The sequence below is a fragment of the Paramisgurnus dabryanus genome, chromosome 3, assembly GCF_030506205.2.
Source record: "Paramisgurnus dabryanus chromosome 3, PD_genome_1.1, whole genome shotgun sequence".
In the NCBI taxonomy this organism is placed as follows: domain Eukaryota; kingdom Metazoa; phylum Chordata; class Actinopteri; order Cypriniformes; family Cobitidae; genus Paramisgurnus; species Paramisgurnus dabryanus.
In genome coordinates, this window is record NC_133339.1 from 15,056,465 (window position 1) to 15,084,316 (window position 27,852).

Here is a 27,852-nt window from a genome sequence, read left to right on the forward strand (position 1 = left end):
TCTAGCTTGGCCGACAGTGTACTGATACAGTCGAGTGAGTTTTTCTTGATCTGGCACAGTCTCTTTGTCAATCACAGAGGAGAACAGTCTCATAAACTGCCAATACTTTAAAGGCTCTCCATCAAACTTGATAATATCTACAGGTGGTAGATGCATAGAGTCAATATGTGACTGATATTGTTGTCTTGACAGCTCTAGAAATTGGCATGAAGAATTCTCGTTTGCTGGAGAGAATGAGGGATTAAAGTTAAAGGATCGGTTCTCTGAGACAGGAGTTGAAAAGTCTTTGTTTATTGTTGTTAGCGTAGCCTTTTGGCGATTTTCCTCCGTCTCAGCATCCTTAAGTTTCAGTAAGCCTTTCAGTCCATCCACTTCAGATTCAGCATGCTGAAGTCGTAATTTAAACTCTGTACGCAGGCGTTCTTCTTGTTGAGTTATAAGCATAGCGAACTCATTCTTTTCTTTCTGCCTGAGTTCATGTAACCCTTGAAGCTGGACAGTTAGTTGTTCCACAGAGGATGTTAAAGGTTGATCTTCATCAAGTGCTGAAACTTGCTCCTGGAAATCTGAAGGTTCTATATTTGAATCCTCCGTTAACAGTTTAAAGTCCTCAAGCCAACTCAGATCTGTGTGCTGCAAGTCTTGAACCTCACGCAGGACGGATGTTAAATAGCCCTTAGAAGCATCGAGGTCGTCATCATCGTCTAATGTTTGACTGTATGTCTTATGCGCCTCCTGGAACCGACTTACAGCCTCATCCAAAGCAGCAAGTTTGCTCTCCACCTCTTTAGTCTGATTATTGTTCATAGCAGTTGTAATTTGTGTCATCAAACGTGTAACTACAGCCTTTGCACCTCCACGCTGACGCTTGAGACTCTTTTGTTGTTGATCAGGAGTAATGCTTGGGTTTGAGTCTTCGTCCATGTTGCCAATTAATGTTGTTATCTTCTTAATTTGACTTTAGTCTTCTTTATTCCTAGTGTTTGACTTTAATGTAACCAATAAAGATCACATTAATTTAGCTGTTGTTTGGTGTTTTTATTTCCCTTGTGCAGAACACACAATGCAGTTTAAGATCAGGTTTGTAGTTGTGAAGTAGTTGTTAGGTTAGTTGACATAAACATGCATTTAGTGGTCAAACTGTAAAACAAATCAAAATGCACAAATTAGCAAAGTTCCCTTTTTAAAGACAGCATACTCAATATGCATATTACTATATTGCCAAATAACCATATTTACAATTTTAAATAGCATGTGAATTACAAAACTCAATAAAGACTAAATAAAAGATAGTTTAGAGAGAAAAAGATAAATTGAATCACTTAAATCAATTAATTTCACTTAAACACTCATACAATTAAACATTGCATTTTGTTGCAATACATTTGCAGCTTAACTACTCAATTCTTATATGTACGATATGTAGGTCAACATAACATACTGACACAATATAGCATCTTTAAACGTGGAATATCATCGTATTAATGTAAACAACATGAATCATTTACTTTAGAAGTAGTCTCTGCATTATAGACACTTATTCAAACTTAATGATTAAGCAAACATATATACAAGAGTATTTAAATGATGTATTTAAAACTTTTAAGCATACATATGCACCGTAACTTTAGGCGTTTAGACGCTAAGGCGCTAATCGCAAATAGCGATATAAATCGTTGATAAACACACTTCAATTACATATAACAAACAAATGTGATTCTTACCACGCTGGGAATAGTTAGTTTATGCTTAATCTTGAAGACATCTGTAATTAAACAGCCCTTAAACTTGCTTAACACGAGTACAACATGGCACATGTTTCACTTGTTTTTTTTTTCTCTCTACCCTCTGAACCTACGCTCTACGCGTGTCATCACACGAGCTCACTGTTCTTAAAGGGGCAGCACCCAACAATCAAAATTGTTTAAAGTTTTAAATTGATGGACACTGGCGTGCTCACTGTTGTGTTTAGCAAACAAATTAAAAAGTTCTATTGGGAAGTGCAAATTATTCTGTCTAGACTTGCTTCACTAATAATACACTGTTTGACTTATATAGTTTGACTTATATGTTAGTGTTTTCTGTTGACAGCAGGCACCACACAGATAATAAGAATGCAAAAAATATTGTTGTCAATATATTCTTTATTACTGGGTTCATCACATGTGTAGTTAACAAGTAAAAAAACTCATTTCTGAATTTATCTTGTAATTAGAAAAAGTCATGAAATATTAAAAAATAAAAGACTTGAAGAGAGTCTGGACATGTGGGTAAAATTCTGTAGTTGTACCTTGTTAACACTCAAAGCACAGAACATCTTAAACCAATTTGTACATTTCAAATAGACATAAACACTTTAAAACAAACACTACACAACTAAGATTCCACATTTGCATGAACACTCATATGTCTCTTCAGATGTGATGAGGATTTAAACTTTTTACTTCACTCATTACATTTAAATGACTTTTCTCCTGTGTGAGAGCGCTGATGAATTCTGAAACTACATTTTGACGTCATGTTGACACGTGAACGGTTTCTCTGAGGTGTAAATTGTCATGTGTTTATCTTAAGTGTACTTTCCTCTCTGAAACTCTTTTCACACTGACTGCACGGGAATGCATTTCTCTCCAGTGTGAACTCTCATGTGTCTTTTAAGTTGGTTTGTTGCTGAAAAACACTTTTCACACTGTTGACACATGAATGGTTTCTCTCCGGTATGAACTCTTATGTGTTCATTAAGGTTACCACCTGTGGTAAAACTCTTCTCGCAGTGATGGCACTTGTACGGTTTCTCTCCAGTGTGAATTCTCACATGTCTCGTAAGTTGACCCTTACACTTGAAACTCTTTTCACAATGTTGACATGCAAATGATCTCTCTCCAGTGTGAATCCTCATGTGGTTGTCAAGGCTGTTTTTTTGGGCAAAACTCTTTCCACACTGTTGACACATGAATGGTTTCTCTCCAGTGTGAATTCTCATGTGTGAAATAAGGTTACCATAACATCTGAAAAACTTTCCACAATGATGACATTCAAGAGGTTTTTCTCCGGTGTGAACTCTCATGTGTATCTTAAGTTGTTTTGCATTTGGAAAACTCTTTTCACAATGCTGACATGGAAAATGTTTCTCTCCAGTGTGAATCCTCATGTGTTCCTTTAGATAACTTCCAGAGCGAAAACTCTTTCCACACTGACTGCATTTGTAAGGTTTCTCTCGAGATGGGTCTGTCTGCGGACCGCAAGAGAGGGGCGTGCCGTTAAGGGGTGTAACTTTTAGCAGGGGGCGTAACTTTAAGTTGTCCAAGTTACACAGAACCACGCGAGACGTCAGGACGAGATGTTGTCATTCTGTCTTCTCTTCTGCCCGCATAGAGATACGGCGGCTAAAGGCGTTATTAAAGTTGCTCATCCAAGCGCCTTCATGTTTGTTCATACCAATTTTAATGGACGGGAAGCCGACTGACGAACATCCTTTTCCCGAGAAATGGTTCGGCTACGACACATGTTAAGAAGTCACGCCAGGGGCTGAATTAAGGTCGACCGTTTCAGGTAAGCTCGCTAACGTTAGCTATGTGTTGTAAGCCTAATTTTAGATTTGTGAAGTCCGTTCTATGATTACACTTATGATCAGTAACGAGTAGTTAACAAAATGCAACAAATCTTGCATGAGTTTCATTGCTCACCTATATATTTTCCTGTTTACGATAGTAACGTTAGATATTAGTGCATTAGAATCTTACAGTTATTCCTGTAAGTTGTCGACATTTCAAATGACAGTAATTCATTAATGACCTATTTAACGTCATAATAACACTGGAGTTAAAGGATGTGTGTACTACTGTCTCGTTTTTAATGTATCTCTCTCAAACCCTATTCTGTTTAAGTATGGGTGCCATTGTATATTCTCATAATGTAAGCTTATTTTAAGTACAAATGTAAAATATGTTTGTTTATGGTTATTATTTTCACAGCTGCATTGATGTGAAGTGATGCAGTGGACAACTTGTGAGGGTGATACCATCCACATGCACCTTAACTGTGATGCAGAAATACAATAGGATGATCCATCTGTCTACACTTCAAAATCACAACTCAACCTTAAACAACCCATATCTGTTATGGTAAAACAATGTGGTGGTTTTCCAGACAGGGCTTATACTGTTCCCGGGCTAAAATGTATGTTTGAGCTACTGTAATTAAGAAAACACCTTGTACTGACACATCTCAACATATCAGTGCCATTGTTTTGTTTCAAGGTGCACACCAGTCTTGTTTTTGTAAGGTTTGTTTGTAAAAACTAAAATGTCCTAATATAAGTGCCCAGTCCTGGTTTAATCTAAACCATTGGTGACCAAACCTGTGTCTTGAGATCTACTGTCCTGCAGAGTTCAGCTCCAACCCCAATCAAACACACCTGAACCTGCCAATCAAGCATTTCAGGGCAACCTTAAAATTATAGTCAGGTGTGTTTGTTAAAGCTGGGTTAGAACTAAAATATGCAGGAGGGTAGATCTCCAGGAACAGGGTGGGTCACCCCTGATCTAAACAAAGTGTTTCCAAACTGTGTCCTGCAAAGTTTAGCTCTAACCCTAATCAAACACACCTGAAGCAGCCAATTAATGTCCTACTAAGCATACTAGAAACTTACTGGCAGGTGCTCTGATGCAAGTGAGAGCTAAACTCTGCAGGACACCGGCCCTCCAGGACTGAGTTTGGGCACCCCTGACTAAGCCCTGTCTGGGAAACTGCACCAATGTGTTAAGCTGGCACCATTGGACATTACTGCTGCTGAGAAACAACCACATTTCTCAGCTCTACACAGGGTTGACATTGGATGCATTATTATTATAAAATGCATTCATGTGCACTTTACCAATACTGTACATACATCAACAGCTTCCAGCTATACACTTGGGATCAGCTCCTGATGCCTCTCATAATGCTGTGTTATAATTTATTGCAGGGTGATCTTGCTAAAAGGATATTTTTATAAACCTTTACAATGTCACCAGATGTTACCTGTTGTGAATTATTATTTTATAAACCTTTACAATCTCACTAGTTGTTACATGTTGTGGATAGTTATTTTTATAAACCTTTTCAATGTCACCAGATGTTACATGTTGTGAATGTAAAGGTTTATAAAAATAACCAATGTCACCAGTTGTTACATGTTGTGCAAAGTTATTTTTATACACCTTTACAATGTTACCTGTGTGAATAGTTATTTTTATAAACCTTCACAATGTCACCAGATGTTACCTGTTGTGAATAATTATTTTATAAACCTTTACAATGTCACCAGTTGTTACATGTTGTGCATAGTTATTTTTATAAACCTTTACAATGTCACCAGATGTTACCTGTTGTGAATAGTTATTTTTATACACCTTTACAATGTTACCTGTTGTGAATAGTTATTTTTATAAACCTTCACAATGTCACCAGATGTTACCTGTTGTGAATAATTATTTTATAAACCTTTACAATGTCACCAGTTGTTACATGTTGTGCATAGTTATTTTTATAAACCTTTACAAGGTCACCAGATGTTACCTGTTGTGAATAGTTATTTTATACACCTTTACAATGTTACCTGTTGTGAATAGTTATTTTTATAAACCTTCACAATATCACCAGATGTTATCTGTTAGTAGCCATTTCTTATAAAACCACGTGAGCTCTGTAGATTCCTCTTAAAACTTAAAAAGAATTAAGTATTAAACTGTCTGAGGTGCACATTTACTTAAAAAAAAAAGACGAAATCACCCTCACTGTGTAACAGTTCACGATTTAAATATTGGTATGCCTCGGTACTTTAATAATTTTAGGATGGTAAATATGTCCATATATGCCGTATATGGCCATATTGTCTACCCACGTTAACAATGACGATGAATGAGACAATATAAGACCATCCGAGCGTCTTATGAAGCGTACAATATTCCAATAGTCCCTAAAGAATATTGTATAGTGTTCGATGCTATACCATCTGGTTTAAAATGTCTGTTTAAAGGATATGTGTATAATGAGAATGTGAGTTTTAAACCTGATATTGCACTTGAAGGAGTGATCATTACTGATAAAAGATGGAATAATTATTTTACTAGGAAGTTACTTACAGAATATAGCCCAATATCTTCTAGAACATTTTGGCATTCTAAATTTGAGTGCATTGAAAGGAAATATGCATGGTTGCTGCCGAAAAAATATTGTATAACAAATAAGGTGAGAGAAGTACATTTTAAAATACTTCATTTGGTGTACCCTGTTAAAACACTTTTTCTTAGGTTTAATGATGATGCTGATGTCAGATGTGATTTTTGTGGGACAGAAAAGGAGGATGTTGTACACTTATTTTTCAATTGTATATATAGCAAAATGTTTTGGATAGAATTGGAAGGCCTCCTTTATAAGTGTTTTGGTATTAAAGTTTACCTTTTTGAGAAAGATGTATTTTTTTATTTTAATAGAGAAAAATTGCCACCAAATGAGACTTTTGTTGTTAATCTTTTATTGATTATGGGAAAATACCATATACATAAACAAAAATGGGCTAAAGGAAAACCTAACTTTTTGTTATTTCAGATAGATATGAAACATTATGTAGAGTTACTTCTTGGATTGAAAAATAATAAAGCAAAACGCACTAGGTCCTTATGTGAAGCTTTTACGTTATTTGTATGATGATCTCATGCCCTTATTTTATTTTTTATTTTTTTATTTTTTTATACTTAATTTGTATGTTTATACTTTTTTATTTGTTTGTTTGTATTGTCTGATTGTAATTTCTATTTTGTATGTTATTATGAGTATTGATGTAATGTGATTTCAAGTTAATAAAAAAAAAAAAAAAAAAGAGCGTCTTATGAAGCTTCCTCCGTGCCCTCAATTTAAAACATTTACGGCAGTAACGTTATTTGTCATTACGCTAAAGTTGAAAGAGAGCTATAAACAATCGTCTTACTATTACTAGCTATCGGATGTGCCGTGTCAGTTTAGCGGAAGTCGGACATCTCGCGGGATTCTGTGTGACTTGGACAACTTAAATTTCCGCCCCCTGCTAAAAGTTACGCCGCTTAACGGCACGCCCCTCTCTTGCACTCCGCAGACAGACACTATTGTTTCTCTCCGGTGTGAATCCTCATGTGGCCATCAAAACCTGATTGTTGAGTGAAACTTTTACCACAGTGTTGACACGAGTAAGGTTTCTCTCCAGTGTGAATCCTCATGTGTGTTTTAAAGGCGTTTTTATGGGTAAAACTCTTTTCACACTGACTGCATTTGTAAGGTTTCTCTCCGGTGTGAATCCTCATGTGGCTCTTAACACCTGATTTTTGAGTAAAACTCATCCCACACTGTTTACACGTAAATGGTTTCTCTCCAGTGTGAACTCTCATGTGGATTGTAAACATTGATTTTTTGGTGAAACTCTTCACACAGTGTTGACATGTGAATGGTTTCTCTGCATTTTGAGTCCTCTTGTGATCCACAGGGTGTCCATCTTTACTAAAACTCTTTTCACACTTTTTGTCTTCTGTTCTCAGATTTCTTTCTGTGAAACATTACATTTTGTTTTTACATTCTGATGTTTCTCATTCGGTTCATTCACTTCAGCTTGACTCTCCTTATTCACTTCCATCATATCTAAAATAAACACAGTGAGCTGTTAGAAATGGCAAATCAGGAGTGATGAAACAGCAACATGTCATTTATCTGTTCTGTTGTTCTTTATTTTAGCTTTTCTGTAGTAAAGCAGTGCACCAAGGTCAGAGTTTAATTTCCAGGTAACACAGTAATGAAGCAACACAATTGCGAGACACAATGATGCACTAGAGAAAAAAATATATTCCTATAAAGCCGTTCATACTGCGCACAATGAGCTGTGCTGCAAAAACGTGTATAATTTTTCCAACCAGTGTTGTATTATCACACTGCGTTAAAACACCCCATCCAATTGGATTTAAGCTTTAAATCAGGTGTCTGGACCCGCTGTTGTCAGACAGAACAGGAGCTCAAAAACAGAAAACTGACTGCAGTAAACAGAAGATTTCATCTCTTTAGTATTTGTGTACATGTATAATGCATTTACCATTTATACATTTAAAAATAAGTGATTGTTTATGTTAAGCCTCTAACTCCAAACATTAAACTTGGCATGATAGTGTCACAAATGTAAATGTATATGATTAGATTTATAAACATAACAGAGCTCTTCACAGAGGTGATTCTAGGGTTAGAGCTTTAGGGGTGCTGAGCACCCAATGAGCTCCGCTTCCACCACCCACCCTTTTTCACACAAAAAACATTATGTCTATTGTAAAATAACTTTATGATTTTAACATTGGTTCAACTAACTCCAAATTCCTTTTTTTTGGAGACCTTTCATGCATAAAAGGGGTCAGGGGTGAAAAAGGTGAGAAGGATATTACTCCTCTAGGGGGGTCTGGGGGCATGGTACCCTGTAAGAATATTTTTAAAATTACATATTTTAAAGCATCAATCTGATGAATTTTGAGGTTAATTTTTTGCCAACCTTTTTACTTCTGATTAATGGGCGAGCTAGCACTTTTTTGGCATTAATGCCATATTGAAGTCTCCTGAGGCATATAAGGTCACTATAAAATACAGGACAAAAGGTGGGCTACAGCAGCAGTGCGGGTAGGGTTTTATGTAGATATACAGTGTGTTGTTTTAAGCCTTTGTCAAAATGACAAATCTCCTTATTTATAACCCTTGTGCAGCCTACAACAGATGGTAGGTTTATTAAAAGTTTGTTAATTTACAGCTTTTAACAGTGCTTTAATTGAACCATTACCTTTACTTTATGTCTAAAACAAAACACTTATGACTCCTGCACTAAGGGTTTAAAACATTATCCCCTTCATATTATTCTACGTGTGACAAACTAAAAAAAATTATTGTCTAGTTTGATAGTCAAACAGAACTGAAAAATAGCAGATATGAATCTAGGAATGAATAACAATTCATTTAAAAAGTGACAGTTAGTGATTTCACTCATAACTTACCGGTACTGGTGGTATACAGTGATATGTAGTTTGTGTTCACTCTGTTCCAAACGCCATGTTTTCATGACGACTGACGAGAAAATGACGCACGTGAAGTCATGTTTACATGGCTCCCGGTTGTTAAAATGAGTCTCAAATTAACGATAAACGTACGCTAAACTTTAACAAAATATACACACGTACGCAATTACACACTGGGACGCACAAAAATGCATGCGTCTTGCGAAAGAACATTGTAACCGGCAATACTTCTCTCCGTTATGTCTATGAACCAGGGGGGCAGGGTTTCATATTTTATTGAAGCTTCCCTGGACGCCGCCATTGCTTAGCGAACACCCATCTGCTGTTAGTATCCCATTGACTCCCATTCATTTTGGCGTCACTTTGACAGCGAATAACTTTACATCTGAGGCGTTTAAAGACTCCATTTGTCCATTAATTATTTCTAAAGAAACACGAAAATGTATAAAAGGCTCCATTACCATGTATCTTACGTTATGGCCCAGTAGAAGCAGTTTTTGTAAAAATAGGCTAACGGTTGCGTCATAGCCTGTGACTTTCTGTCGCACAGTAGAGAAATTACCGTATGGACTGGGAGGGAAGCTCACAGGCAATCTTTTACTGACTATGAGGCAATCGGGTGGACGTGAAGGCATAAAGTCAAGGGAGATTATTAATCAGAATACTAACCAAAATGTTCTCCTGTTCATGCTCGCCATCTCTGCAAGATTCGGTGGGTGATTCAGATTTCCCGTGGCACGGCTATTAGAAGACTTACAATTGTCAGACAGGTTGCTCACGTGACATCCACGTCATTGAGCTCAGTTTGAGTCTGCGCAGTACGCTCGACACCCAGAAAGTGCGTGCTTCTAATTGACTTCACTTGTCTCCGTTGAATCCAATGGGGTCGCTGTGTTCATTTCTTTTACTGTCTATGCTATGAACGAGTCACCCAGGTACTGTGCTACTCCGGACAGCAGCGACGATCCGCTGGACTAAAATAGTCCAAAAATAAACACTTATTATAGGTGTACCCAAGTGATTCAGTATAAGACAAAAACACGGCTTGAAAGATTGATTCATGATGAACTCGCTCATTATAAACAAAGTAAACATTCTGTGAGATTTGAACAAAAAAAGTTGCATCACAACAGGATTCTCACTCTGCGTGTGTTTCGCGCTGGATGACGGTCGGGCTCGATGCAGGTACAGAGAAGTAGAAGAGGATTACACCATTTGATAAGCGGGGAGGTTTTCATTTTCATCCTTTACATATACATTTAAAACCACACACATTATTTAACCTTGTCAAAGACAATTTTTTTTTTAGAATAACAACATTTCATACTAGCCTCGCCCATTAGTCGTGCAAGTGCACGTTATCACAATGATTGAATTTAAATGAATTACAGTGAAATCCCGGCACATCCCAACCCTAGGGGGCGCTCTCGTGCAGAAATTCCCTTTGTGGCACAGAAGAAGCAGCATTACAAACAACACTCGCCCTGTCCCAAATGGCACACTCCAGACCAGTAGCGTAACGAGCCAACACCGGGCCCCTAAGCAGGATTATCAAGGCGGGCCCTTTACTACAACACGTGATGACGCAATGTCCACAAGCAGGCTACAATGAATGGGACAGGACAGGATCATAGAGACATGAGATGACTGACAAATCAGAAATAGCCTACGCGCACCACAACAAAAACATAACATCGGTGACAGCGCACCAAACAACACTGCTGGTGACAGCACACTATAACATATTGTTACTCACTGCTATGACTACACACACACATACACCTAGGTCTAAATACATAAAAAAAAGATGCTCACTTAAATTCAGGGGTTAAATTGGGATTTGTTATGTGGGGGGCTCTGCGGGGAGGGGTACTTCGATGGGTAACATGTTTAATACTGATGACAGCAAAGCCACTGGTGTGTTTCAGTGACATTCTGGACCTCTGATAGGATTTGATAAGTTTCAGCTTTAAAGCTGTGCCAGAGGTTGACCCCAAATATTTTAAAAAGAGCATCTGAATTTTAAATGATGCAAATCTATGAGTTTGACACCCTATATCCATTTGTTCCACATGTCATTATGCACAATTGATCAAACTTTAAAGGAAGTTAAAAGAATTAACCTCCTTGAATAATTCTAGGCATAAGATACCCAAAAAGACTCTTACATGTCTTATAAATTAGCCATAGAGATTCCCTATGCTGGTCAGCAGCTAAAACAATCATATAGTTAGGTTTGATTTGTGTAATCAAAATACATTATTTTATTAAACTATGCTTATACAATGAGTTATATCCAGTGTTATCCAGTTAACATACTGTAATTAAAAGTGAGTGACAAATACTTTAATTCTAGTCTTCTATTAAGTTTTCTCGACGTGGGCACCATTCTTACCTCTCTCTCTCTCGCTCGCTCGCTCTCTCTCCTCTACAATGTCAAATGATCCTGTGTGAGAGCGCGTTCTTGCAGTTCTGAGTTTTTTCGCTTGAGTTGCATAACTTGCGCGAAGACGCGTTTTAGGGGGAAATTCGGGTCATTTGCATCGCCCTGTGAGAACGCACCTGGTTGCGTCTTTGATTGACTTTGTATGTAATCTGTTCGCGCAAATCGTTAAACTTGCGTTGGTGAGTATGCCCTATAATGAATGGAAACGCATTATTCCCTTCACTTCATTGCACACGCACCAGCGCAGCGAGTGTACGCGCACAAGCGCAGCTGGTACATTAGCAAGAGCAGAGCGAGACCTTCAGCCTATGTGCCGGGGCTTAGCCACGGACGGCCCCGTTGAAAACCTGTGAGAAAGCCTGGGAACAGCGGATAGCAACGAATATGTGATAGGGCCCGCCGACTGTCAATCAAATTCTTCCAAATCGGGCGGGCTCCTGATTGGTCCGGGCCCGTAAGCAACGCTTACCCTGCTTACCGATAGTTACGCCCCTGCTCCAGACTTGTGGTCCTCCTCAGAGACCACACTTTGATGACATCACGTAGTCCAGACTTTAGGGACCCTTATTGCGAGTCCACGTGGGTGCACCGGAGTCGTATTTTGGGACAGACTCGAGCATCACACCGTAAATAGGTAGAGAAGTTACCCGTCAGTGTGAACCCCTCCCTTTCGTCGTCTGATTGGTCTGATTGCCCTGATTGCCCTTTCGCAAGGACTTCTGGGTTGGCAAAGTCCGCGAAGCCTGCTGCAGTGCGGGCTTCGCTGAAGACCGCATCAAGGGGGCAAAGGAGGCGCTGATGAGCACACTTCAAAGCGTAAAAATTACAGATGGGACACCCTACGAACTCGTAGACTAAGCGAGAACGCGCAATTTAAGGCCACGAGACCGAAAGTCCACATGAAGTGCCCCATTTGGGGCAGGGCCAAAATAGACAAGTTTACGCGCCAAATCGTGGGGGGCGCCATTACTCTACACATATGCATTTCATTTCCGCCGGAAGTGCTTTGCGCAGCGTCTGCCGATGTAAACACAGCAATTTGGGAACACGGTTCTACTACTTTGACTGGAGATTGCGTTAATCTCCGCCGCCCGAATTCAGTGCAGAACAGGGAGGTAGTGGTGGGCAGAGCGAGGCTTCGTGAAACACTGAAACAGTTTAAACAATTGTGCCGTATGTTTCGAGGCTTCGAAACAACAATCCGAAACCGCCTCCACAGTGACACCTAGCGGTCGTTTGCATGTCTTTACATGAAGCAGCCTTGACAAGATTTTAGACGAGCGCTGACAAATTGTATCCCACATGTTGTTTGATTGACACACTAGTGATAGAATGGGAGAGTGGATAGTGCTCTCGACTCTTATGCGTAGATCTTAGGATCGAACCTGGGAAATGCATGCGCTACGTCATCCTAATAAAATAGTTTTGTTGTTGTTTTAACATCTGTTTGACAACTACATGAGCTTTTAGGCTCACAAGTGTCGATAACTATAGGCTATTCGGGTCTATTTAATGAAAAAAAAATAGAATAGAGATATACCAAATAAATAATAAGAGATTCATAAAATATATCAAGCCATAATATGCCACATTGTTTACATATAAAGATCTTTATTCAAATATATAAATTGTTCTGTGTTGATAAACTCAACCAGCTTCTTTTTTACATATAATTTCTCCAGCCTTTGACAACATTCTCACACAAGGGACACTTTGCATGCATTTTTTGTAAGTAGCCTAAGTGTTACATACCTATGAGGAAAAATTACTTCTTTTAAGTAATTTATAGTATTTGATCTTGCCAAAAACGCATCTATGAGGTATTGTCAGATTTGTTTCCTACCCTGTCAGTTTAAGATTCGACACGGATTCGACAGGTACGCCACCTTTCGAAATACTTGTGAAATGCACCGCTTGGTGTTTCGAATCACTTCATCACGTGACATGGGTGTTTCGAATCACATTTCGGAATGTGTCGAAACGTCAGTTTCGCGGGAGCCATCCCTACAGGGAGGATAACATGACGACATGGCCCAGCATAACATACAGCAAGATTTGCTCCTAACTTACTTCGTGCAATCCATGGCAATAGATGGAAAAGCAATGGACAATCTGAAATCCTCCGAGGCATGAACTGGATCTGATATCATCATGAACCGAACACTTGTTTATTAATAAACAATGAAAATGTCTCATTGAAATATTTTACATATTCATTACTTTTGCTGGTTGTTTGAGACAGCTTTTAGGTGCTGTTTATATGAACGTCTTAACACTGCATCAGCACCGAAAAAATTGAGAGGGAGAGAATAAGATTTGTTTGACTTATTGCGGTTTGGAAAGAAACTGCTTGTTGCAGTACATTTTAAATATAGTGATTTGTCATGAAACGTTGATGGAGCAGCAAAATGACATGACAAAGTCATTTTTTATTAATGGTGTTTATTGCGTTTTGAAAAAGAGCTCTTCATATTTAAAATGAACACACACATATATAACATATTCCAATTCCCAAGATATTGAAAAAGCAGAGGTGGAGAATACTACTTGTATTTGTATTTTATCAGTGTTTTTCTTTGGAAAACATACATTACAAAGCATATTATCATAATTTTTACTCCACTACATTTCATATTTTCAAGTGTTTGGTTTATAATTAATATTTAAGTACATTAAACATCTGGAATTATTTTTACTTAAGTAAAAAGTACTTTTGTACTTTTACTCAAGAAAGTAAAAGTACAAATTTTGTATGTAATTAGGTATTAAATACATTTTAATATGCAATATAAAAGGAATACACAGTATGATTATATGCTTTAGAATGTAGTGAACATTTATTAGTAAAGTAAAGTAAAAAAAACTTCCCAAGACAAACACTCTGATAAAGCACAGATGCTTGGAAAATTTACTCAAGTATTGTCCGCCTCTGCAAATAAATAATAACCTGTTTTTACTATATCTCTCTAGGTCCGAGTCGGTATCAGGCTTGCGAAAAAATGTAAACAATGGAGCGCATGGACATTGCCTTTTCGTAGCTGGTTTGTGGTCGTAGCACTCACTATCTAACCACTCGTTCAGGTGCTTTCTCGAGTGTTTGCGTTTGCAACCAACTACCGCACACGTCGTTCCCGAACCACTTTTCTTCATGTTATAATTGTTATATCCTCTTTGTCACTGCGATATCAGTGCTTTCTCAGCACAACAGAGCTATCTAGCAAAACAAACCCAGCCCGCCAGAACGGAAGTGAGTTACATCGATGGGAGGAGTTTAAGACGTAGAGCAGAAACGGCTCAAAAACTTGTCTATTGCAGGAAATATCTACAGGAATATCTTTATCGCTGTTCTTCAAATTGTTTTAGGTAATTTCATGATAATAAAAAATAATTTGAATGATTTTTTAACGAGTGTTGCTTTTATAAATGCACGTTATAAACGACTAAGATGATTTTAGATTGATAATGGCTTCTTACTGACCAAATGCCGCAGGAGATGCACAAGCTGTGCATGAAACAAAGAATCGATTTCAGACAGGCATTTTTAATGGGACACACGATTAATCGTTACAACCCTACTCTTTTTAAGTAGCACATAAATGTGGATGATATCTTTTTGTAACTTGCTATCATTACTTCAAAGTACCAGGATGACTTCAGCCATGAAAGTCAGGTCACGCTTAGTTAAACTATAAAAAGCCCTTCATTCAGAGGACTGGACAGATGCTGCATTGGATTGTTTGTTATATATTTAAATCTAGTTCAGCTGAATCTAATAAAGATTAAAGTTGGAGCCACTAATATTGAGTTTCTTTGTTCGACACTAGATGGCGCCATTAGCCTTTGTGATGTATTTAAGTTTGTGTTAATGAGCCGCAGGTGGCAAGGAGTGGACGGTCAAACAAACTTTTTTGACCGTGTGAATCGGTTGTGCTAATGTTAAGATATGGACAATACATTTGTTTATTTTTAGCAAGCATAATGCACGCGTCAAATTCAGGACCTATAACTCCTTCCCCGTCGTTACAATTTTTACATGTGTTTTCGTTTATTTTCCCCTCATGTTTCTCAATACTAATGTTTTTATGATTATTCCTTAACCCTCAAAGATGAAGATTGAAAAATAGACACCAACCTATTTGTTCCTCAGTATCTTCATCCTTTATTCTGCATGGTTGTGGATCTGTCATCTTCTCAAGCTCCTCTTTCACCAGCATCAACATTATGTCATGAAGATTTCAGTTGTCACACATGGAGTGATTTCTCTGTGTGTTTGACTCCAGCATTTATTGGTGGATTGTTGTAGGAGGAGCTTCACTGAAGGTCTCAATCACTTTCACTCTATGGGTGTGAACTAAAAATGAAAGAAGAGGCATTAAAACATTTAATGTCAGTAAAACATGAAAGCCTCATTAAGTTATGTGTACTTACTCTTTCTATTTAATTTAAATAATCATGGAAAGTTTTAGATATTAAACTCATGTTTGTAAGTTTCCAAAAAGTTAAACGTAAAGCTACACATTGTCTTAACTACTTGCAAGTTGAAACAAAGAATATCTTCAAGTATTAAACTCCCATTTTTAAGGCAGCATATGAACTTTTGTTTCTACGTTTAACACGCTTGAAATGTTTTACAGTGACTGTACTAGAGGAATCTGTTTCAGGATTAAATCGATTCAGTTCTTTGGTTTGTGTCAGATTAATATTCACCTGCTTATTTCTGTAACTGTATGTTATTAATGTTTAGGGTCCTGTCTGTTTGATCACAACGTGGTTATAAACTTAACAAAATTATGACTGGTTTTATTAAAGAATTTTTTTCAAAACCACTACAGAAAATCACCAATTTAGTGAATAAAATATGATAAAATATAAAATAAATAAGGCCTAGCATGTGAAAATTATTAGAAATACAACAACAATAATGAAAATATATGGAACAATGTTATATCTAACAAATCTAAAGTTGAATTTTTTTTTTTGGTCAGTTTTTAGGAAAAGTCATAACCTGCAAAACTTGAGATGTAACACATAGCTGAATTTTGTGTATACAAATGTCATTTTCAAGCCTCAAAACACAAACATTTGCTTTGTGAGTTAATTTACATGAGAGCTTAAGAAATCACTGTATAAATTGGGTGTAAATGTAAACTATCAGTCTAGAATAATGAGGTTTATCAACAGGAAGGAGCGTCAGTTTGTGTTGTAAAACAAAAGATCCCCAGTGTAAATGACACGCATGTCAACAGCTCTATTAACACTGATGTGTTGAAACAAAAATATTTCATTACAGCTCTGTTAACAGCTCTATTAAGTAGGGTGATTTTTCAATGTTTTCAACCAAGCAACAAAAAGCAGCTTTAACTACTTAAAATGCGTTTTTTAAAAACAATATTTAAATCAACTGAGCACTTTGTGGAATATCCTGGGTCTGTGCATGATGTACGCATTAATACAGTTATTTAAAGATCACGTTTATTATGAGTCATAGATATGCGTCATTCTAGAGAAAAGGTGGAATTCGGGTGATGGAAATTTTGCTTAAATGAACTTCTTTCAACATACCCAAAACTTCTTTAATAGCATTAATTAACTTCAAATCTATGAATCCGCAAAACGGGGAGTTTAATCTATTTTATACTTTTTAATACATTTTAATAAATAATCCACGAGTAATTTATTTGTCATTGGTGTTATCTGTGATTTAAACTACATTAATGTTGATACTAAATATTTTTCTCTCATTACAGCTTGTTTATTTAGTTAAAGGTTAAGTAGAGAAATGATAACAGCAAGAAAAATAATTGATTATTAATATTTGTTTAATTAAATTCTTCATCTTTATCCACCATTGTATGAAATCATTTGATTCTCAGTTTGACTTTTTTCTTTAAAACCAACAAAAACAAAACTATTCAACCAAAAAGGCTTTGATGCAAAGACTGAAATATCATCAATGTCTAACATCCCATATCAACAATAAAATATTACTAGAAAGTACAAGAAAATACATTCATAACACCAAAACTTGGTTTAACACACTGTAAAAAAACATTTCCCTCCCTAACTCAAAATTTTCTAGTGACTGGTAACATTGACATTTTTCACTTGGGCCAATAGATTTTCTGTGAATTGAATTTTATCAATTGTGGCAAGGCAACGATCTTTAAACATTGGCTTAAATGGGAAATAACAGGTTGAGCCAATTGATAATAAGAAACCATGTTTTTTGCCTAATTAACTTTTTAAAATTGTGGTAGCATTCTTTTTTTAATTAACCCAATCTGAAAATGTATATTGGTAAAATTATATTGGTAAGGAACCATGCTGAATTGTTTATTTCCCGTTGTCCTAATAGAAAAAGAAACACTCAAACTATTTTGTAACATTTTATTCATTTTTGATTTATTTGTAATACCTTAAAATTGTAAACCTACAGAAATGGTCTGCATACAGTCTTGCACAGTAGACATTAGAAAATAATTATTTTTAATAAAAAGTTTAGACGAGATATTTTACAAATATCTCCCAAAACACCAATATTAAAGTGTGGAGGGTTCCTCACCCAATGTTAATCACAATTTCACTTGAATTTAACATTCTCACACGAAGTAAGAGCTTATGAAACTACTTTAAACACTTTAAACATTTAAACAATGCCTCATAACAGTTTAAACATTAAACACCTAAAACATTCTACAAATTAAAGGCATAAAGTCTCACAAATTTTCAGCACAACCTGCTCACTGGAAATGAATTTTGACATGGATCAGCAACTGCTCAGTGTTTCACGAATTCCCTTTTTCATGTCACGTGTGTAAATCTCCAAAGCATTGGTACTCTGTAAGAAGTAAAAAAGTATCACTGAGTGTACCAAATGAAGCCAATATAATAAATAAAACCAGATCAATATAGAATATCCTCAAAGTTTACACTTCTGAACATAGAAAAACGGCTGCTCTTAGCTATATTGCTGTTCAACATTATACAAATAAAACAGTTTTAATATAGACAACAGTTATTTTGGTATTGGAAATTTTTCATTAGTTACACTGGAAATATCCTTTAGTGAGACTATGGTAAATGTGTGTTTATCCAACACAAACAATAGTAAAACTATGCTGGTCTTGCTGGTATGCTGTTTTTTTCAGCAGGGTACCTTCACTTTCTTTTGCGTCCCACCACTTCTCATGTTACTGGTACTTTGCTGCAAAGAGTCAAAGTGTAAAAAAGGACATCCCTCACAAGTGGACTCTTCCTAACTCCCCTGCCTCTAATCGCGACTTGGACTGATCCAAACTTGCGGTGAAGTTGCAAAACAGTTATCAGCGAGTAAAGCTGCAAAGATGCGCTGTAGATAGTTAATAACAGTTAAAGTAGTTAGAAATGTCATTATTAACAGACTTTGTGGATTGTGTGTGCGTGCAACTGATTGTAAGTATTTTCTGGATATTAGTGATTAATATATTGTTAAGAGATAAGAGTGCTATCGCGGCATGTTCGAATGCATAATAATAATCCGTTTTGCATATGACTGTATGTTGTCACTTAAATATCTTGTTTTAATGCTATAATCATACTGTGTTGTTTATCAGTAAAAAAATTAAGGCTGCTCTTAGATTATATCCTTACAAATGTGTCTTGAACATGCCCGGGGTCGTCAGTCTGCGCTGTTAACGTGCAATTTCGCGGGCAGTACTATAACCTAGCCAAATATGTTGTTGTTGGGGAATATTTCTTTCTTATTACATTTTTGAATATGTATTATATTACCATTTACGAATGTATAATCCTTTGAATAGATTTATGAATGTATAATCATTTGCTTAGAATCTACCCAAGAAACTGCCAACGTAAAATAGTGCGTAGAATGTTCTTTTGTTATCATACGACCTTTGGTTACTGCATCATCAAGTTATCTTGTTGTGGTAGAAGGCAGTTTATCCTATTTTTCTAGACTTAGCAAAATGTGTGATGTTGTTACAATTGTGAAAGTCTGTGAGGTTCGACCTTCGGAATGAACCAGTGATAAGGCATAAAAAAATAGGGTCGGTAGGGATTTTTTTCCAGTGGCAGGCCCTTACGAAAATTAACCATGGTTTTACTACAGTTAAAACCAAAAAACCATGGTTACTGTAGTAAAACCATGGTAACCACAAAATAACCATGGTTTTGACAACCATGGTTTTCAAAAACCATAGTTATACCATGGTTAGTGTAGTAAAACCATGGTTTTGCTCATATAATCAATTCACCAAAAAAACATGGTTAACGTTACTACACTTTTACCACAATAAAACCATGGTTAATTTTCGTAAGGGGGGATAGGTAGGTAATTTTTTTAATATTTAAAATGAATAGCGGATATCCCAGCTAACACAAATACGTAACTGTTACGTAACGTCGACGTAATATGATGACCAAACTTAAGTCGTGGCGACGAACCGAGTTACGTCGTGGCGACCGGAAAAGTGAAATTCCTGGATTCATCGCCTGCACGTAACTTCGCAACGTAATCTGCCTGTCGTGGGCACGTCGTGACAACGTAATGGATTGAAAGTTTTATGTTGGTAACCAGTTAGTAATTTAAATCTTTTATTTAATATTCTTTGGGCGGACATCTGCAGTAGGCTACAACTAATTTAACTTGTCCTTATTTGCCCATAACTAAAAGACTTACCATAACATATGAATGACAGACTCCGAGATGGAATACTTCATTTTATTGAACATGAACATTACATTACATTTAAATAAGCATATGTTAAAATAAACATTTAAATGGATTCTCCATATAATTTAAAATTCTGAATTGTGCAGGCGTTTTGTCAGACGGAGAAAGTGAGAGATTGTCCTCTTCATGTTCCGGTTGCCAGGGTAACGCTGCACTAACCTTCACCAGTCCAAAACACCAAACATGTCCCACAAAACTTTAAAATAAAGACAATAAAATAAATAAAGGTTAAATAACATCTACACGTTTTCATAAATATCGTTTTATTTTTTGAATTTGTGAAGTAGTGTCTTACCTGAAAAAACGAATTTTCCTGTCAGATGAACATCCTGTCAGTGCAGCATAAAACGCGGTTTATACTGTCGGGCGAGATTCTGTGAGCCTTAATAAGTATGTTAAAATGTTGTTTATAACTCTTAAGCAACTAAAATAAGTTATTGTGAAATTTAAACGGGTCTCAGTTCAGAGAAACGACCGGTCCTCCTGACTCCGTCACGCCGTTCTGCTGTGCACGCGCGGTCGCGCGTTCTGGTCAAGTTCAGCTGGGCGGGAGGCGCGTGCTGTTTCATGTTTCCCATGTAAATAGCAGTTCGAGTGTATTTAATCTATTTGGACTTATTTAAGGGAAACTTTGAGACTGAAAAGTTTTAATAAGCTAACCTAAATAGAAAAGGAAATGAATGTTTATATAATTGTAAAAGGTAATGAAATTACCTCCCTGGGACGTAACAGTTACGTTGCCAGTAAGTTATGAAATTACCAAAATAGTACAAATTTATTACGGGACGTACTTGGTTATCTTGCGACATAAGGAGTCCGTACTGGCGACGTGGTGATTTGGTACTGTAATGGTAATGAAATTACCTTCCTAGGACGTAACAGTTACGTTGCCAGTAAGTTATGAAATTACCAAAATATTACCAATTTATTACTTAACTGGGACGTACTTGGTTATCTTGCGACGTAAGGAGTCCGTACTGGCGACGTGGTGATTTGGTTCTGTAATGGTAATCAAATTACCTTCCTAGGACGTAACAGTTACGTTGCCAGCTGGTAAGTCATGAAATTACGTAACTAGTACATTGTGTGTTAGCTGGGATATTTGAGGTGACTGGCTATATTGCGTGTTTGTCTCACGCAGCGTACGTCTCCACGGATGATCTATTTTTAATGGTGTGTGCGTGTGTGCGTGTGTGTGTGTGTGTGTGTGTGTGTGTGTGTGTGTGTGTGTGTGTGTGTGTGTGTGAGAGAGAGAGAGAGAGCAGGAACAGTAAATGCAGCTGAACGAATACACTGTGTGTTTTAAAGTAAAAAAATAAATAAATAACGAAACGCAATATGTGGAGGCCGGTGTTGAATCTGTATTAACTAGAATTAGTCTAACTTATGTGTGGGAAACACTGTAGGATATGAAAAATATCTTACGTGAGCCTGTGGCTAAAGTATAAAAGTGGAACTCTTTAACAAATGTCATAATCAGGGCTTGACATTAACTTTTTTGCTCACCAGCCAAAGTGGCTAGTTGTTTTTCAAAGTTAGCCACTCAGCATTTTCACTGGCCAAATTTTTTTTGCTGGTAAAATAAATTTTATATGATAAACTTGACTTTGGCATCCTAAAATGACTTTAATTCCAGCAAATGTACTTGCTAAATTAGATGCAGACTGAATTTCTATTAGCGGGTATATCAGTAGATCTACCCGCATTTGGCGGGTGTTCATGTCAAGCCCTGTGCCGGGTTTCCCAAAAGCATCGTAAGGCTAAGTAGATCGTAAAAACGATCGTACGAATCATCTTAGAATTACGGGCTGTTTCCCAAAAGCTTCGTAACTTAAGTTGCACTTGAAAATCATCGTAGATCTACGAGTGGTCTGGAGTAATCGTTCATTCATAAGTGCATCGTAAGACAACAGAGTTACAAGGTCACCTACAGGACAACCAGCAAATTGCACTCCTGCAATGACGATAATGTAATGTTTTCAATGTAGGCTATATTTATTTATTGGGTTCTTCTTTGTTTATTTTATATTAAATATATAATATAATATATTTAAAATTCAAATGAGAAATCAAATTTAAATGGCTAAACATACATTTATAAAGAAGGAAAACGTATTTTGTACAAGTTGGTAAAAGTTTTTTGTATTTTGGTAAAAGTTGGTTTAGCAAATTGATAAATGGTTCATACCGATTGCTGCTATAATTAATCTAAACATTGTTTTGAAGGGAAATGGTATCTAATTAAAGAAACCAAATAAATATTTACGGTAAAGTGCAATAATCCATAATAATAACTAAACATAGATAATAAACAACAAATAATAATAATAATCTAAACTATAATAGAAACGCAGAAGGCATTTCACAGTGGGACGAGTCCTAACTAAATACGGAAAATAATTAAATAAATTATTAAAACATTTAAAAAGTCATTGAACAATAATGAAAATATATTATTAAAAATATTACTGCACATCGGCTGAAGATCATTTGCCTAAACAAGCTTCAGCTACAAATTCAAGTCATTCTATTGGTGACATTACAGCACTTGACAAATGGATAGCGACTCGTAAGTAGCACTTAAAACCCAGCTGCGAGCGATCGTTTCACGTGCATCTTTGGGAAACGCACGTAAATGAACAACGAATGTTCGTTAAGTAGCTCGTAGAAATTTCTCTTAAGTGCTTAGTTCAATCGTTATCGGGAAACCCGGCCCTGGTCATAATACCATAAATTCAAATATTATAATTCACTTACTGTCCGCAAAAATGAGCCTTGGTTTGTGCTCTCTGGAAGAGAAAAGCCCACTTGCATATCGTTGTTCAGCTCGTCTTTTTTGGTCTGTAAGTTACAACTTTCAGCGGGGGCAAAAGATTACGTTGCTGTGCACGAAACAGCATCTCGAATCACACCAAAAGTTACCAGTGCTTTTGTAAGTGACGATAACGACGTGTTAACGATTGTGTTAACGACCCTATAGCTGCCTTGTTTTTAACATCGCTGGAGGACGTTGCATCGCGTGCTTTACAAAAACGGTGCTGGGCCGGGTTTCCCGATAACGACTGAACTTAGCACTTAAGAGCGCTTTCTACGAGCTACTTAACGAACATTCGTTGTTCATTTACGTGCGTTGCCCAAAGATGCACGTGAAACGATCGCTCGCAGCTGGGTTTTAAGTGCTACTTACGAGTCGCTATCCGTTTGTCAAGTGCTGAAATGTCACCTATGGAATGACTCGAATTTGTAGCAGAAGCTTGTTTAGGCTAATGATCTTTAGCCGATGTGTACTAATATTTTTTATAATATTTTATTATTGTTCAATGACTTTTTAAATGTTTTAAAATTGTTGAAAATGAAATATTCTTTTCCGTGTTTAGTTAGGACTTGTCCCACTGCAAAATGCTTTCTGCATTTTATATTATAGTTTAGATTAATATTATTATTTATTGTTTATTATCTATGTTTATTTATTATTATGAAGTATTGCATTGTACCGTAAATATTTATTTGGTTTCTTTAATCAGATGCCAACCCTTCAAAAAAATGTTTTTTTTTACTGTAGCCAGATGAATTATAGCAGAAATTGATAGGAACAATTATCAATTTGCTAGTACCAACTTTTACCAAAACTGTACCAAATATGTTTTCCTTCTTTATTAATTTATGTTTAGTAATTTAAATTTCTCCTTTTAATTTTAAATATATTATATTAAAGTAATTTAAACAAATAAACAAAGAAGAACCCAATAAATAAATATAGCTGCAAGCAGCGATGGCGGGCCCTCGCACGTTTGTTTACCGCTACACGGTGCCTCCGAGAAAACGATGCACGGTGGACATGTACATCCAGTGGGTGAATATCAGTGGACTATTTCATGTTGCTACTGACCCATTTAGGTACAGTAGGTAAATGAAACCCCATATTTTAGACAAATGGGGGCCGCTAGTCAGCCACTAAATAGACACGCCTTTATCTGACGTTTTTGTCAACACTTAACAGCCGAAAACTCTGATGTGTGTGCCAAATTTAAAGTTCAACTAAGCACGCCAAGAGCCTTAAACATGCCTGAAATTAAAGTAAAGTTTGACGCGTTGCCATGGGAACAGCGTTCGAGATGTCAAAAATTCCTTCGCAATTTATCATCTACAATGTCTCGGCATCATGATGACCACTTCTGGTGTCAATCGCATGAATCCCATACGAGGAGTATTTAAAGGTTCACTGCATGCAACTGTCAGCCTTAAATAAGTGTAAAAATGAAAGTAAAGTTTGACGCGTTGCCATGGGAACAGCATTTGAGATATCAAAAATCTTGATACAAGTGATACACTTGATACGTCAACATGCCGGATGCTGTCTAAACGCCAACATACGTACTGTCTTAGCGCTCGTTCAGTAGGTACTCAGTGAAATTCAGTACCTACTCAGTAAGTGTGCGATTTCGGATTCAGCCGTTTTTTTTTCTTATGCGTCATCGCTTCTCAAAATTACGTCGCTTTATCATGCCCAATGTGAAAAGAACTTGAGACTGTTACCTGGAAATTAAACTCTGACCTTGATGCACTACTTTACTACAGTAAACTAAAGTTAAGCATTACACAGAACAGATGCATGGCATGTTTGTAGATTCAGTTGCTGTTTTATCACTCCTGATTTGACATTTCTAACAGTTCACTGTGTTTATTTTAGATATGATGGAAGTGAATAAGGGCAGTCAAGCTGAAATAAATGAACCAGGTGAGAAACATCAGAATGTAAAAACAAAACGTAATGTTTCACAGAAAGGATCTCTAAGAACAGAAGACAAAAAATGTGAAAAGAGTTTTAGTAAAGATGGACGCCCTGTGGATCACAAGAGGACTCAAAATGCAGAGAAACCATTTACATGTCTTCACTGTGGAAAGAGTTTTGCCAAAAAATCAACGTTTACAATCCACATGAGAGTTCACACTGGAGAGAAACCATTAACGTGTCAACAGTGTGAAAAGAGTTTTGCTCAACAATCAGGTTTTGATAGACACATGAAAATTCACACCGGAGAGAAACCTTACAAATGCAGTCAGTGTGAAAAGAGTTTTCTCTCTGGAAGTTATCTGAAGGAACACATGAAGATTCACACTGGAGAGAAACCATTCATGTGTCAACAGTGTGAAAAATGTTTTTCACAATTAGGCCATCTTAACAGACACATGAGTGTTCACACCGGAGAGAAACCTTTTGAATGTCATAAATGTGGAAAGTTTTTCAGACGTTATGATACCCTTAAAAAACACATGAAAATTCACACTGGAGAGAGATCATTCGCATGCCAGCAGTGTGGAAAGACTTTTAAGCTTAATTATGAGTTTAAGAGACACGTGAGAATTCACACTGGAGAGAAACGGTACAAGTGCCATTATTGCGAGAAGAGTTCCACAACTAAAAGTTACATTAATAGGCACATGAGAATTCACACTGGAGAGAAACTGTTCACATGCCAGCAGTGTGGAAAGAGTTTTGTCCATAAAACAGCCATTGACAACCACATGAAAATTCACACTGGAGAGAGATCATTCGCATGTCATCAATGTGAAAAGTTTTTTAGATGTTATAGTAACCTTAATACACACATGAGAATTCACACAGGAGAGAAACCGCACAAGTGCAATCACTGTGAGAAGAGTTTTGCTACCAGTGGTACCCTTAATGAGCACATAAAAACTCACACTGGAGAGAAACCGTTCATGTGTCGACAGTGTGGAAAGAGTTTTGCTCGAAAAACAACCATTGACAAACACATGAAAAATCACACTGGAGAAAGATCATTCGCATTTCATCATTGTGAAAAGATTTTCAAGCTTAATGATCAGCTTAATAACCACATGAAAATTCACACTGGAGAGAAACCATTTGAATGTCATCAATGTGGAAAGCTTTTCAGACTTAATAGTGACCTTAATAGACACATGAGAATTCACACTGGAGAGAAACCATTTGAATGTCATCAATGTGGAAAGCTTTTCAGACTTAATGGTAACCTTAATAGACACATGAGAATTCACACTGGAGAGAAACTGTTCACATGCCAGCAGTGTGGAAAGAGTTTTGCCCATAAAAACACGCTTGACATCCACATGAGAATTCACACTGGAGAGAGACCGTACAAGTGCCAACACTGCGAGAAGAGTTTCACGACTAAAAGTAACCTTAATAACCACATAAAAATTCACTTTGGAGAGAAACTGTACAAGTGCCAACACTGCGAGAAGAGTTTTACCACCAGTGATAGCCTTAATAAACACATAAAAACTCATACTGGAGAAAAACCATTCATGTGTCAACAGTGTGAAAAGTGTTTTTCAGCAACAAACCACCTTAAAAGACACATGAGAGTTCACACTGGAGAGAAACGCATTCCCGTGCAGTCAGAGTTTCAGAGAGGAAAGTACACTTAAGACAAACACATGCCAATTTACACCTCAGAGAAACCGTTCACGTGTCAACATTACGTCAAAATGTAGTTTCAGAATTCATCAGCGCTCTCACACTGGAGAAAAGTCATTTAAATGTGATGAGTGAGGTAAAAAGTTTAAATCCTCATCACATCTGAAGAGACATATGAGTGTTCATGCAAATGTGGAATCTTAGTTGTGTAGTGTTTGTTTTAAAGTGTTTATGTCTGTTTGAAAAGTACAAATTGGTTTAAGATGTTGTGTGCTTTGAGTGTTAACAAGGTACAACTACAGAATTTTACCCACATGTCCAGACTCTCTTCAAGTCTTTTATTTTTTAATATTTCATGACTTTTTCTAATTACAAGATAAATTCAGAAATAAGTTTTTTTACTTTTTTTTTACTTTTTTACTTACTACACATGTGATGAACCCAGAAATATAGGTTATTTTGATTTTTTGCATGCTTATAATCTGTTTGGTGCCTGCTTCAGAAAACACTAACACGAAAAAATTTTTTAAGTCAAAATATAGCAACATTATTACAGTGTAAATTATTGATGAAGCAAGTCTAGACAGAATAGAAGGATTACGCAAATTACAAATTTGCACTTCCTGAGTATTTAAATCGAATAGAACTTTTTAATTTTTTTGGCTAAACACAACAGTGAGCACGACAGTGTCCGTCAATTTAAAACTTTAAACAATTTTAATGTTTAGACCCATTGTCTACAAAAAATATATTTGTATGTTACAATTTATATTTTTATAGCGACTTCAGGGTTGGTCTACAGCCAAAGTATCCAAACTAACTTGATCCCAGATAAAATTACCTAAAAAATATTGGCATGCTGCGCTTAAAATGTTCATTTTCGGTACCCTATTATTTGATGTTGTGCAATAAAACACCCTAGTAGTTAAGATCCATCCCTAACAAAACACTGTAGGAGTTAATTTTTTTTAAGTGTGTTTTGACACCAACTCTTTTCATATAGAGTAAAACGAAAAGGCTTTAAATTAATGCCGTTTTAAGTGAACTTTTTATATTTCCGTTAACAACATATTTTTAACTCCGCTAAATTTGTTGTGTAGCCTAAATAAAAAACTTAAATTTTCGGTGCAAATTGATGCCACTATACCTGGATTATTTTAAAACTTGGTAAGAGTGTCCCATCAGGTGAATAATTCTG

At 36.5% G+C, this 27,852-nt stretch overlaps 3 protein-coding genes across 4 annotated transcripts in view; 1 reads left to right on the forward strand and 2 right to left on the reverse strand.

The window, feature by feature from the left end:
• Positions 1 to 17,114, reverse strand: part of LOC141281917 (uncharacterized) — a 67,124-nt gene extending 50,010 nt beyond the window's left edge. The window contains exons 1-2 of one of the 2 annotated variants that reach the window (XR_012336322.1): positions 15,632 to 17,114; positions 7,450 to 7,650 (exon numbers count right to left, since the gene is read on the reverse strand). Coding sequence is in view for 1 of the 2 variants with exons in the window: in XM_073813832.1 (XP_073669933.1) it covers positions 15,632 to 15,719 (88 nt within the window). In the remaining variant the exon portion in view is untranslated. Of the gene's footprint in view, positions 1 to 7,449; positions 7,651 to 15,631 lie in introns of those variants that run through there. The other variant, XM_073813832.1, reaches the window with a different exon arrangement.
• LOC141281886 (uncharacterized) lies at positions 2,140 to 3,343 on the reverse strand (the record flags this gene model as incomplete). The annotated part of the gene is made up of 1 exon (XM_073813714.1): positions 2,140 to 3,343. A coding segment is annotated over one exon (744 nt), but the record flags the coding sequence as incomplete, so codon positions are not given.
• Positions 17,115 to 18,827: 1,713 nt separating the features above from the next.
• Positions 18,828 to 27,014, forward strand: LOC135769005 (uncharacterized). Its single transcript, XM_065278363.1, has 2 exons — positions 18,828 to 18,930; positions 24,921 to 27,014. The coding sequence occupies exon 2, from the start codon at positions 24,923 to 24,925 to the stop codon at positions 26,663 to 26,665; it is 1,743 nt and encodes a 580-aa protein (XP_065134435.1). The 5' UTR covers positions 18,828 to 18,930; positions 24,921 to 24,922; the 3' UTR covers positions 26,666 to 27,014.
• Positions 27,015 to 27,852: the final 838 nt, after the last annotated feature.